The sequence below is a fragment of the Nomia melanderi genome, chromosome 9 (genome assembly GCF_051020985.1).
Source record: "Nomia melanderi isolate GNS246 chromosome 9, iyNomMela1, whole genome shotgun sequence".
Classification (NCBI taxonomy): domain Eukaryota; kingdom Metazoa; phylum Arthropoda; class Insecta; order Hymenoptera; family Halictidae; genus Nomia; species Nomia melanderi.
Genome location: NC_135007.1, coordinates 12,151,930 through 12,163,700, shown reverse-complemented (window position 1 = coordinate 12,163,700; position 11,771 = coordinate 12,151,930). Strand labels below are relative to the sequence as shown.

Genomic DNA, 11,771 nt, shown 5'->3' with positions numbered 1-11,771 from the left:
GCCTAAAAGCTAGCAGAAGCTACCTTAACAACTAAAGAGAACTTTATAATTCGACGAGAGATCGTCCGATCGTGCGAGATCTTTCGTCGAACACGCGGTCGCCGTAACTCGGACGTTTGTTATCGTAACATGGCAAACGAAGCGCGTGGTGTTTTGTTAAAAAAGAAACGTGTACAGTTTAGCTTCACGTGGCCCAGTCCACGATTATGTCGTTTCTAATCCCGTCCCACTTTCCATCGAGTTTCACCTTCGAATTCGTTCCGAGATATGTCGAGGATTCAATACGCATGCAGACTCTATTTTGCGAGGCGGTCGTATTGCGATTCGAGCGTCCGGTCAATTATTCGTAAAACCTATTTTAAATGTAAATTATAACTCGATAGAAATTAATCGAAATTTTCTTTGCATTTTATTCGGTGAACACATTCATCCTTTCAAACGAGTAGTCGATTATATCCCAGAATATGATATATACGAGTAAAATAGCAGCCCGAGAGTTCACTAGAGTAGTGTCCATCGGACTTTGGGTTATCGATAAAAGAATAAAAAAAATGGTAATTAACGAGTCAATATAAAATTTGTTCCCAGATTACAACTGGAGAACAAATAGTCATATATAGTATTATATTAGTGTTATAGATTACAAAATATGAATTAATATATGTATATTTATATATATGATTAAACAACATAGTAAAACAATAAATGATAAAAGGAGTCTCTGGATAAAATTCGAAGCGTGTAATGCGTGTAGCACGCTTGAATCGCAAGCACGATCGCGACGTCTCGTACTTTGTGTGACTATTCAAGAACTGTGACTAGCTTAAAATTATGATTATACGATCAGTGTCTATTGTCGTAAACAACGGCAATCGATCTGCACCGTTGCGTGTCGGTCGCTGTACATCTTTTACACGGGGAGAATTCGGTTCACTGTGCACTACTCATTGTTATCGCTGTACAGTCGTACTTGTGCGTAAGTACCTCCAGTAACCTGGACCACGTTTACACAAGGAAGTTAGAAATCTTTTACATACATAACAGGAGTGCTGATAAGAGATCTCTGGTTTTGGGGCAAATATTGCACGAACCAATTTATTCGATGATAGAACTTGGTTCTCTTTCAAAAACTGACACCAATGGTAGTGATTTATCGAAACAACGTTTAAAATAATAGATCTAATTTTTAAGATTCAGAGACAGGGAAACGATACTTTCGTAATGTTAGATGTCAATTGAGAATTTTGAACGAGCTACTCGTCTCGAGACACTTCGAAAGTGGTCTCTAGAAATGCATCAGAAATTTCAATGGGAGATTTCTCTTTGTAGAATCTAAATGCTGAAGATGCCAACGAAATGCCGCGTATCTAACGATTAAATTGCGTAAAGACGATTATAGAAGATTCTTGCGCGATGTCTCTAAAATTGATACATTTATGCTAAACAGTATAATTAGATTATTCCAGAACGTCTTCTTTTCCATCAAACATGAACGTTTCACGTGTTAAAGTAGAAAATTGGAGATACAGATCGCGAAAGTGAAACAGATTGCACTAACGATGCTATTCGGTGTTGGAATTTTAAATAATCTCAGTGGTTATTGTCTTCCATTGTACGGAAAGAATGTTCGTGAATTATCCACGGTTAGATCATGCGGATTCAAACATCTTTCCAAAGAGATTTCGGAAGCCATTTTAGGTTTAAAGCAATTCCATTCTCGGTACCGTGAACACTATGCTGCGATGAAAATGTCGTTAATTGGTTAGCAACCGCGGCAGTGACACGTATTGAAAATTGCTATTAGCTAATAACAATCATTGTTGTTTATGGATTCGATCGGAGCTGTCCAACTGATGTGTATTCCAAGGTACAATGTTTTATAGTCATTTTCATCTAGACAATATATATACACACAGGATGAGTCGCGTAACATTGAGATTACAGATACTGCCATTTTTATTTGTGACACGAAAATTCAGAGAACAAAGTATCAGAAAATTGTAGACATTAATACAGTCACTAATAATCAATTAGTTTTAAATGACCTGCACATTCGATTCTCATTTCATTTTTTTTTACATCACAAAAGGAGAAAAATACCTGAAATTTCAGAGTTACATAGCTCAACCTGTCTATGCGACGATATATACATATACATATATATTTTAAAACTTTACGACTTCTTTAATATTTCCATTTCAAATTCAACAATTTTTATCGTAAAACTTCTATTTTTTCATTCACCGTTCAATATATAATAGTTTCTTATTCTTTCCCTTTTACTTTGGCACCTACGTGAAAACATAATTTCGTAGAATACGGTTCTCACGAGGTAAAAAGTTGGACAGCCTTGCGTTGTAATTGTATTGTACACTCTAAACAGCGACAAGTGTTCATATAAAAAATCCTCTTCGTTTTAATCGGAAGTCATTATAAATTGACTTAATATCGGTGTCTATCTATTACACGGATACTTTATCAGCCCTTTATCAGCTGTGACAATGATTTCATTCGATATCACTGATTATAATATAAACAATCAAAACAAAGCAATTATACAAAATAAGGACGTAATTTGCGATTCAAACGGAGTGTAGATAATTCCTCAAGAAAATCGTAAATCGAAAATGTAGTATAATATTTTCGTCATTGTTAATTCATTTTTGCACGAAGAATTACATTCGTTTTTTCTTTCATCTATCACAAATTATGTCCTATTCTGTGTCTATAACAATCAGCAATTTAGAGGAAATCGCATTAAAGAACGGGTCACATGATTATATGTGACTACCATTCAATGCACAGTCGACATAAAACATATGTCCTTTACATATATAATTTTCTAATTAAATTGCACTGATTTGTTCAATAATATAATGCGCATATTGAGTACAGAGAAATGCAATAAAGACGCAAACAAGTGAATAGAGCTGGATAATGTAGCAACAAGACTTTAAACTAAAGGTGTTAGTACGTTACCGCTCGATACACTCAAACGTAAATCAACATTTTCCATTTGATCTCTCAAATGAATTAGGGGTTAAAGGTTATGCATTGTTACTGTAATACATACCTTTAAAATGATTACAAAAAAATATTTCACGGCGAATAATTTACGTGTACGTATAAAAAAAGAGAACGAACGATCTGTAATTGTGGATTAATAAAAAAAAGTAATGATATGAGTATTCAAATATTAGTTGAAAAGATATATACTAACTATAGTCGGACCTTCAACTCCTCCATTCTTTGCCTTATTCTTCGTCGCATCTCTTTGTATCTGGAAACAAAACGAATGAAGGTTGATTATGCTCTGCGTAATAAAGTAATATTTTATATATTGTTTAAAGAGACGTACTTTTCTTTCAATACAAGAATCTGGCGTTCCTCTTCATAATGATAACGTTGCAAAATACCATGACACTCTGCCAATGAGAGGTTAAGAAATTGCGCAACGTCAGAGCTGATCTCCGGTGTGGACAGCTTATCAAACAGAAATAATCGCGCAACATTTTCATGTGGACCCAGTACTACTCGAACTTCTAAGGGATACTCGTCGTCTCTCAGTCTTCGTTGTTCTAAAACAAAGATGAATAAATTAGAGAGATACTGAGAAGAAACATATTACTGATTTTATTATACTAGAACCTACCCCCATTATCACGAACCACGAACAATGCGAAATTATCCGATTTAGCATCAACTTTATATTTATCTAACATGAGATTAATAACTTCTTGAGTATTCACTAGGCTTGTAATCCACACGGACATTTGTGATCCATGCGGCGGAGTAAAAAAACTGGTTTCACGATTATAAAAATGACCGTTAATTGAACAACGACGTCGCAAACGGCTACGAGATTGCCGTCGACCTCCAGGTCGACGTCTGATAGCAGTAGATCCTTGCTTTCGTCGTAAGACCACACCGTCGAGCTATAGTGTACCATAATTATATATATATATATTAAAAACTAGAAACATATTCGATTCCAAGAGTGCAGTTACTAAGTACCTCCAATCCGCTATCGGTAGACATAGTCATATTATCATCTTCTCTAAATTGAAGAGAATTTACGGAATCCGTGTCACTATCTGTTCGATGTCTCTGAAGGCAATCAGGTCCTGACATCGAACGGTTTAATCCCTTTTCTATCCAACTATCATCAGTACTGATGGACCTATTACCAGATATATTTTTTTCCAAGTTGTCGAAGTACTCTACTCTTCGTAGCGTTCCATTTCGATTTGGAGTTCCATGATATACGGGGGTATCGGTACTGGAAGAGCTGCCTATACTGTGCGTTGGTGTACTAGTTATACTGCTATCGTTACCACGGCTAGTTTGATGATTCGGACTACTGGTTTCTGAATTCTCGCGGGAATCGGATTTATCGAGGCTCGATTGAGAAGAAAGCGGTAACGCATCTGAACTGCTCTGTGAACTTATCGACGGTAAATTCTCGGGCATTGTTTGGTATAACTTATTCCCATCTTCAACTTTACGCTCTACCTGCAAGAAGAAACTTGAAACTATAACAACATAGCTTGAGACTGATTAATACATAATTCAAAAATTGCTACACAACCTGAAGGAGCTCATCTAACTCATCCCATTCCATATTTTTAACATCTAATTTCATTGGTAAAGTAAGACTTTTAAGATGATCAGGAGAAGTTGGTGCAGATTTTGCTTCAGTTTCTGCATCCTGCTCGGATGTTTCTTTTACTGAATTATCTTCCTTTTCCTCATCTTCTATACTCTATACAAATACAAACAATTTACCAATTGTATGTTATTGGCCTAAAATGCATACATACATCAGAAACACTGCGTCTGCATGAGTTTCTATTCCGAGCTGTAACTACTGTACGTTGATCATCATCTTCTTTTAAATGGATTACTCCTCTAACACCCCAATAAATACGAAGTGCACCTTCTAATATTAATCTTCCATTGACCTAGATAAAAGCAATATAAGCTACCTTTCTCTTTCTTAAGCTATTTTCCTAATTAACATAGTTATACAATGAAATTGATCACCTCACGACTTCTTATTCCTCCACTTTTGCCTTCATAATACTGATTGAAAACTTTCAACTTTGATTCTAAATGTGATCTAGGTAAAGATGGTCTAACTTCTTTTTTTCCAAAACTGGTATGTGATTCAACTCGTGTTCCATGACCAAATAATTGTGGTCCAAATAGTGCACCATAACAAGGTACATGGCAATATGGTACACCCTTGTGCTATATAATAATATGTAAAGTAATATTATACGGTATCTTATAATTAATTATTTATAATAAAAATTGTGAATATTTAAGATTATTAGAACATGGTAAGAATAAATTGGAAACAAACAATTTTACCTCTGCATGTTGGCCTGGGTTTAAACGTTTCCCACATTCTTCACAACGTAAACATTCTGGATGCCAATCATATCCCAAAGATTGTTTGCGTTCAGCTAAAGATCCATTAATAGTTTTATTACAAATACATAGATACATTATGAATATTATATAGAAATTTTAAGACATATAAAGGTTTTACAAAATATATTTAGGTACATACAATAACAATATTTTTCAAGCAATAATGTAAAATTATAAAAATACATTAATATTACTTTTTTTTAATATTTGTTAGATTAAATACGTCAAATGAGAGAGATAAACATCATATTGTTACAATTATAAAACTATTGTTTTAATTAATGATAAAATATCTTATCAATACATGAGTAAATCAGGTTTTAAGTAATCTTCTTATTTGAAAAATATGTACATGTAATGTTTATTTAAAAAAATTAAATCAGCTCATGCCAATGACAAGGAATAGTACTTGTCAAAATTAGTATGCCTTTTTAATATGTACGATGATTGGAACTAACCGAAATATACAGGTTTTCCACATTTATGGCACTTCCACATGACGGCGAGCACTTTAGAGTTTCATAAAATAGTAAAAACTAATTTTTATACACTTTTAATCCATTTTGTTTATACCACATAAATAGACGAATTGAAAATGACATGCGGGTTAATTAATGATGTTACTAGTAAGGCAACCTTCACTGAATAATGAATAGTTCCTGTCAGGGTTCAAAAACTAATCAAATACATGACTTAATATCTTTATCAGCGTCACAGAGTATAAAGTATATAGAAAGGATTAAATTACGTGCATAATGTGTATTCACAAAAATATCTCGAGAACCTAAACTTATTTAACTTTAAAATTATTGATTAATAAAACTACTTGAATTATATATCGAATAATACTTATAATATATATTAAAATATCTGTAAATTCTTGAAAGCAATTTATTAAATATTTATTTTCATGTATGTATTAAATATTCGCCTTAATGTCTGTCTCTTGAAAACAACCCTAAAGGCGCGCTTGAATTTAACGGAAAAGCGTACCGGCTTCTGAAAGCTGCATGTGTATCGTTTTTATTCTTTCATAATAATATAAAATTGAACACTCAAGGTGATGAAGTTAATTAACAAGTTCAAGTAAATGCAAGTGTAAAAAGTACGTGGTGCATTAATTTGTTAAAGCAAGTTTAAATTACATTGTCAAAGCAGTAAAGGTTAATCACTGCAAGTAAACAAGATGCTGCAGACGAATAAAAAAGGATGCAAAGAATTAATGCAGAGGATGTTATTAGCCATAATTTCCAGTATAATGGTACAATTTATTCTTATATGTTCGTTATTTCTAATTACGAATTTGAGCACAAATTATGAATCGTGGTTTCAAAGTACATGGTCAGCAGTAACCTCGATTCGCATGTGGAGTTCTTTTTGTATTCTTGCTACCTTTACGTTTTTTCAAGGAATTATGTGTAGCAAAACTTTCTCGAATACTCCACCTTATATGAAAAGCAGATTCACAAAATTTTGTGGAATGTTTACAACGCAGAACATCCTACTATGTGCTTTACATGTCATCATTGGTGGCCTTCTTGTTTGGTTGCATTTGTCAGTCAGTAGAGGCACATACAGTTTTCTGACAGCAGAGTGTAAAATAGTATATGGAACTTGTTTGGTGGAAGAACGTTATATCATGTTCCTAAGTGGATTTTGGAGTGGACTATATTTTTTCTTAAAATCTAGCCTCTTCCGTATGAACTATTTGAAATTTCCAATTATATCTTTGTCAAAAGTATTTCGATTAAAGACAGAAATGTGTTCAATGCTTCCATCGTTAATGGCAAAATGTGTATGGCCAGTTTTATATTATTTAACTGCCTATTATTTCTTGGGTTCTTATTGTAGATCTATAATATTGTTTCTTTCATCTGCACAATTAGAAAATGAACCATTGAATAGCATTTCTAAGCTGATGAGTCTATCATTGGTTTTCCAACTATGGCTATATCATTTGATTTGTATATTGACAATCGAAACCATGTATTTGTTGTTTAATTTATATATAACAGAATGGGTTCCTTTTGAATTCAAACAGAATAATGTGTTTAATAATGATGACTCTGCTATTACACTTCCTGAAGCATTGTCTATGGATAAGATACCAATAATGCAACAATTAGGCTATTTGGATTTAGTTACCATGGCACAAAAAGAAAAGTCAAGAAGGAGTATACTGTTTACATTAAGTCAACCTGGTGGTCATCCTTACAATTGGAATTGCATTGTAGAAAAATGTACTAGCCTTGTTAAAAAGTTTTCGGATGATCTTAATAAAGCATGTGTTAAAATGCAAGAGCCATTGACTGTGAATGCTTCAACTTCAACTACAATAACAAAGAGCAACACATTTCAAACGGGATACGTGTATCGCATGCGTAATTTAGTAAGAGAAGAAACGCCAGTATCTACACAACAAGATGAGATGAAAAAATATGTTGAAAATGAATTATTTATTCAGAAATTCATAAAAACGAAATGGAATAATTTACTTGCATACTTGCTGTCTAAACCTCTGATTTCTTACGTTTTTGGCGAAATTGAAGGCGGCGAAGTATACTACATTTTATTTAATGGACAAACAGTTATTTGGGCTATTCAAGCTATCTCTTCTTTAGCCATGTTATCTTTAAGTGAAGATTCCTACGGAATTGTGCAAAAGGATCTACCACTTATAATTAATACATTACTTGGCTTGAAGCAATCACTTGATAAATTACAGAAATCAAATATTATGGCAAAGAAACAAGGAGATGATAAATTTATTAAACAAATCTTTCAATCTTTATGTGCCACTACAAAACGAAGTATCTACAGAGTTGTTATACATTTTGAAGCTTATATTGAAGATTTGGCATTAGATTCACCAACAATGGAACAATTGCATAATTTCCTTGCATATAGAGAATAAGTTTTGTAGTCTAAAATTGAATAAACTATAATGTAAATATTATCATACTCCAAAATAGTTACAAAGTCTTAAAAATATTTTTGTAATTGTTATATTTATATACATAAGTTATATTTATCATTGCAGTCTTTACAAATACATTTACGCTCACTGAGTGGAATCATTCAACTTGTATAAAAACTAACTATAAGTATGTAATGAAGTACTTTCTGTGTGTGATAATATATCTTATTGTTCGTAAAATGCTGCAATAAATTGAATATTTTCTAAATAATCAGCGTTCTTTTTTCATAGTGTATTTAAAAAAGAGATTATATTCTCATTCGAAAATATATAGTCATAATTCAGTTTGCTATTTAATATTATGTTACATCTTTTTTAAGGCTTGAACAACGCTAAGATTATAGAACAATTTATCTCGTAATAGAAACCAATTTTTAGATTGTACTTCCTGTAACGTCGTCAAATAATTTCTTAACGATTCGGTTTCTGTTATCGTAGTCCCATGCCACTTCAAAAACACAGACAAGTACGCTTGTGCTAATTCAAAGTCTGTCTTCTTTTCCATCATACAATGCACCATTTTCATAAACTGAAGTAATAAGGTATCTGTTGTCTGCTGATCCACTGAAAGCGACTGAATTTCAAAGTCAATAGAAGTTGGACTCATGTATTTCAATTTTTCAATAATTTCTTCAAATTCGTTTTCCTTGGCGGCTAAGAGAGCTTTACTAAAAATAGTTAGATTCTGTAAATCCGGATGAGTGATTATCTTCTTATTTGTCTCTGTATTATTAACATCCGAAAAATCAAATTTCAAATTCAATGATGGAATTGTTGGCAAAAAGAATGGAGCAGCTTCCGGCGCTTCAGGTGCTTGTATTGGTTTATTTCGCTTTCTCACGAGATCTATATTTAATAGGTTTTGCCATCTTGAATTGGCAAAACCAGACATCGTGATAAGGTCGTCTTGAAGTTGATCTGGGGAAACGTATGTTGGTTCCGAGTCGACAAGTTCATCTTCCTGGATATCACATGTTTCTGCAGCCGAACCAGGAAGACCAATCATTGGGATAGGATCGTCTTTATTTATAGCTTTCAATGAGACATAAGTGTAAAGGGTACGATTTGACCACAAATATATCCCAAGGTTGCATACATGTGTTGTAATAAGCATTTCTCCAGTTGGAGAAAAGTCTAGCGACGTACACGCTTCTGGAACCTAACATGACATAAAATAGTAATAATGCAAGGAATTAATGTATTTAAATAATTATAAAAACGTGTTAAAACACATACCTGAAAAATATCTATTAGATTTGAAGATGGAATATCCCATACACGGATTGTACAATCCATAGATGCTGTTACTAGCCATCTTGAATCTGGACTAAAAGATGCGTCCGTTAATCGTCCTTCATGTCCCTCGAAACGACGTACAATCTTTCTTGTATCAAGATCTATTAACACAATGCTAAAATCTTCTAAAGCGATAGCTACAAGAGAGCTGTCGTCATGATATCTTAACCATTCAATTGGTTCTTCCATTTCTACTTTTATTTTTGGTTCTTAAAAATATAATATGTAAGTTACATTTACAAAATCATTAATTGCATATAATGTGCTAGATCACAGATATTTATTTCCTTTACCTTTCTGTGGTTTAAAATCCCAAAATTTTATGAAACAATCTCTGCCAGCAGTAATCACAGTCTGGTTCAAAGGATCAACCATTACACCTTTTACAGGACCTTTATGGGCCCCTGTATCATCTCCGTAAGTGCCTCTGTGTATTCCTGATTGCATATTAAACTTTTCTACATGACCTGTATTGTAACCAATGATAACAAAGTTTCCACAATGTGTCAAGCACACAGTTGTTGCAAATACATTACGGTTGGCCTTAAATTTTTCTGGAAACAACTTGTGTTTTCCCATTTTTGCTAGACAGAAGGACCATGTAGTAACTGTACCCAAACCAGAGTGGGTTGCAGCAATATTATCCCATTCTTTTTCTCTTGTTGTTTCTGCAGCAAATGTAGTTATTGGAGGCATTATCAAAGGATCATCAACAGTTCTTCCTTTCCTCTTTGAAGCTTTCCTGTTAAATGAAGCTCTTCCCAAACTTTTGTTCAGTGTTTCCGTAATTGTGGAAAATATTCTTAAGGAAGAGTCACTTCCAGCTGTTAATATATTCTTGCCTCCACCATAAAAACGGACTAAAGTAGGGGGTTCAGCATGAGCTTCTCTAATTCTCAAAAGTCTACCAGCACCATCAGCTAAATCAAATATCCATAATTTCAAAGAATTATCAGGTGATGATGATACCAATAATGGTTCATTTGATAAATATTTTAAACCAGTGACTGCTCCAAAATGAGCCTTATAAAGTTGACTTTCTACTTTCTTCTGTTCCAAATTCCAAAATACAATATGACCTTCTAAGCTTCCTGTAGCCATAATTGGATGACCATCAGTGCGAAAAGAAATGGATATAACAGCACCCCAATCCTGTATCAATTCAAAAAGACTTTCATCGTATTTTAGATTGTGTAAAATGATCCTTCCATCCCTCAAACCCACAGCTACAACGTCAATGGCAGGAGCTTGTTCTAATGCAGTTATAGGTGTCTTCCAACCATTAAATATATAAATAGATTTTGCAATATTTAAGTTCCATAGCTGCATTTGGCCTTGCTCGCTGCCAAATAATATTTTATTCATGTAAGTATTGGGATGAACCATTGTGGTTATCTTAAATACATCATTGCTGAAGTTCAGCTGTATAAGAAGCTCTTCAGATTTAATATTCCATACTTTAACATTACTATCATCGTCAACAGATATTAAATGTGTTCCAAAAGGTAATAGACTATGCACCGTACATTCGTGTCCTGTGTAAGTGTGCTTCAACTCTGTTCCTCTCCGCCAGGCATATATGAGATTTTCACATGCTGTATAAATATGATATCTGTCCGCTGATAAAGATGTAATTTCACCTGGATGTGTTCCTGACACACTAAGCAGTGCGAAATGTGTACAGCCGTACGTGTTAAACGAATTACCCACACATGTTACTATAAGATTCTCTTTCCGTCGATCAATATATCTCGTCACTAAAGGAATATGATTACTGACATATCCTAACGCACGATTCTTTACAAATATCTTACTGTGCGCCATCCTTCCGCTTCATTAGAAATCAAAAATAATGTTTATACATAAAAAGTTAGGTTAAGGTACACAATCATGCTTTCAACACATCAGGCACGGGTGCCGGCATTTTAAAAATCATAGATTATGTTTCTCAAAGAGGACACAACCGGTTACATTTTCTGTCGCTGCTAGCGCACCAACGAGCGGCAAATTTGAAATGAATCGTATGGAAGGAATAATTTTTATTTATTCGTAGCAAAAGAGT

At 33.6% G+C, this 11,771-nt stretch overlaps 3 protein-coding genes across 3 annotated transcripts in view; 1 reads left to right on the top strand and 2 right to left on the bottom strand.

Moving 5' to 3' along the window:
• The window catches only part of Rassf (Ras association family member), a 78,500-nt gene extending 72,362 nt beyond the window's left edge, over positions 1-6,138 (bottom strand). The window contains exons 1-9 of the mRNA XM_076370772.1: positions 5,895-6,138; positions 5,374-5,468; positions 5,044-5,250; positions 4,821-4,961; positions 4,589-4,762; positions 4,015-4,512; positions 3,653-3,935; positions 3,359-3,578; positions 3,221-3,280 (exon numbers count right to left, since the gene is read on the bottom strand). Coding sequence (XP_076226887.1) covers positions 3,221-3,280; positions 3,359-3,578; positions 3,653-3,935; positions 4,015-4,512; positions 4,589-4,762; positions 4,821-4,961; positions 5,044-5,250; positions 5,374-5,468; positions 5,895-5,934 — 1,718 coding nt within the window. The 5' untranslated portion in view covers positions 5,935-6,138. The remainder of the gene's footprint in view (positions 1-3,220; positions 3,281-3,358; positions 3,579-3,652; positions 3,936-4,014; positions 4,513-4,588; positions 4,763-4,820; positions 4,962-5,043; positions 5,251-5,373; positions 5,469-5,894) is intronic.
• Positions 6,139-6,608: 470 nt separating this feature from the next.
• Positions 6,609-8,350, top strand: Ndc1 (Nuclear division cycle 1). The gene has a single exon (XM_031990235.2). The coding sequence runs from the start codon at positions 6,623-6,625 to the stop codon at positions 8,348-8,350; it is 1,728 nt and encodes a 575-aa protein (XP_031846095.1). The 5' UTR covers positions 6,609-6,622.
• On the bottom strand, positions 8,297-11,633 carry LOC116432821 (WD repeat-containing protein 36). The gene is made up of 3 exons (XM_031990232.2): positions 10,003-11,633; positions 9,650-9,918; positions 8,297-9,572 (listed from the first exon to the last, which is right to left on the bottom strand). The coding sequence occupies exons 1-3, from the start codon at positions 11,531-11,533 to the stop codon at positions 8,718-8,720; spliced, it is 2,655 nt and encodes an 884-aa protein (XP_031846092.1). The 5' UTR covers positions 11,534-11,633; the 3' UTR covers positions 8,297-8,717.
• Between the last annotated feature and the right edge of the window lie 138 nt (positions 11,634-11,771).

Coding starts and splice junctions, on each gene's coding strand:
- Ndc1 (XM_031990235.2), top strand. CDS start 6,623: ATGCTGCAGACGAATAAAAAAGGATGCAAAGAATTAATGCAGAGGATG.
- LOC116432821 (XM_031990232.2), bottom strand. CDS start 11,533: ATGGCGCACAGTAAGATATTTGTAAAGAATCGTGCGTTAGGATATGTC. Junction 9,919..10,002: donor GGATTTTAAACCACAGAAAG/GTAAAGGAAATA, acceptor TATATTTTTAAG/AACCAAAAATAAAAGTAGAA. Junction 9,573..9,649: donor ATCTAATAGATATTTTTCAG/GTATGTGTTTTA, acceptor ATGTCATGTTAG/GTTCCAGAAGCGTGTACGTC.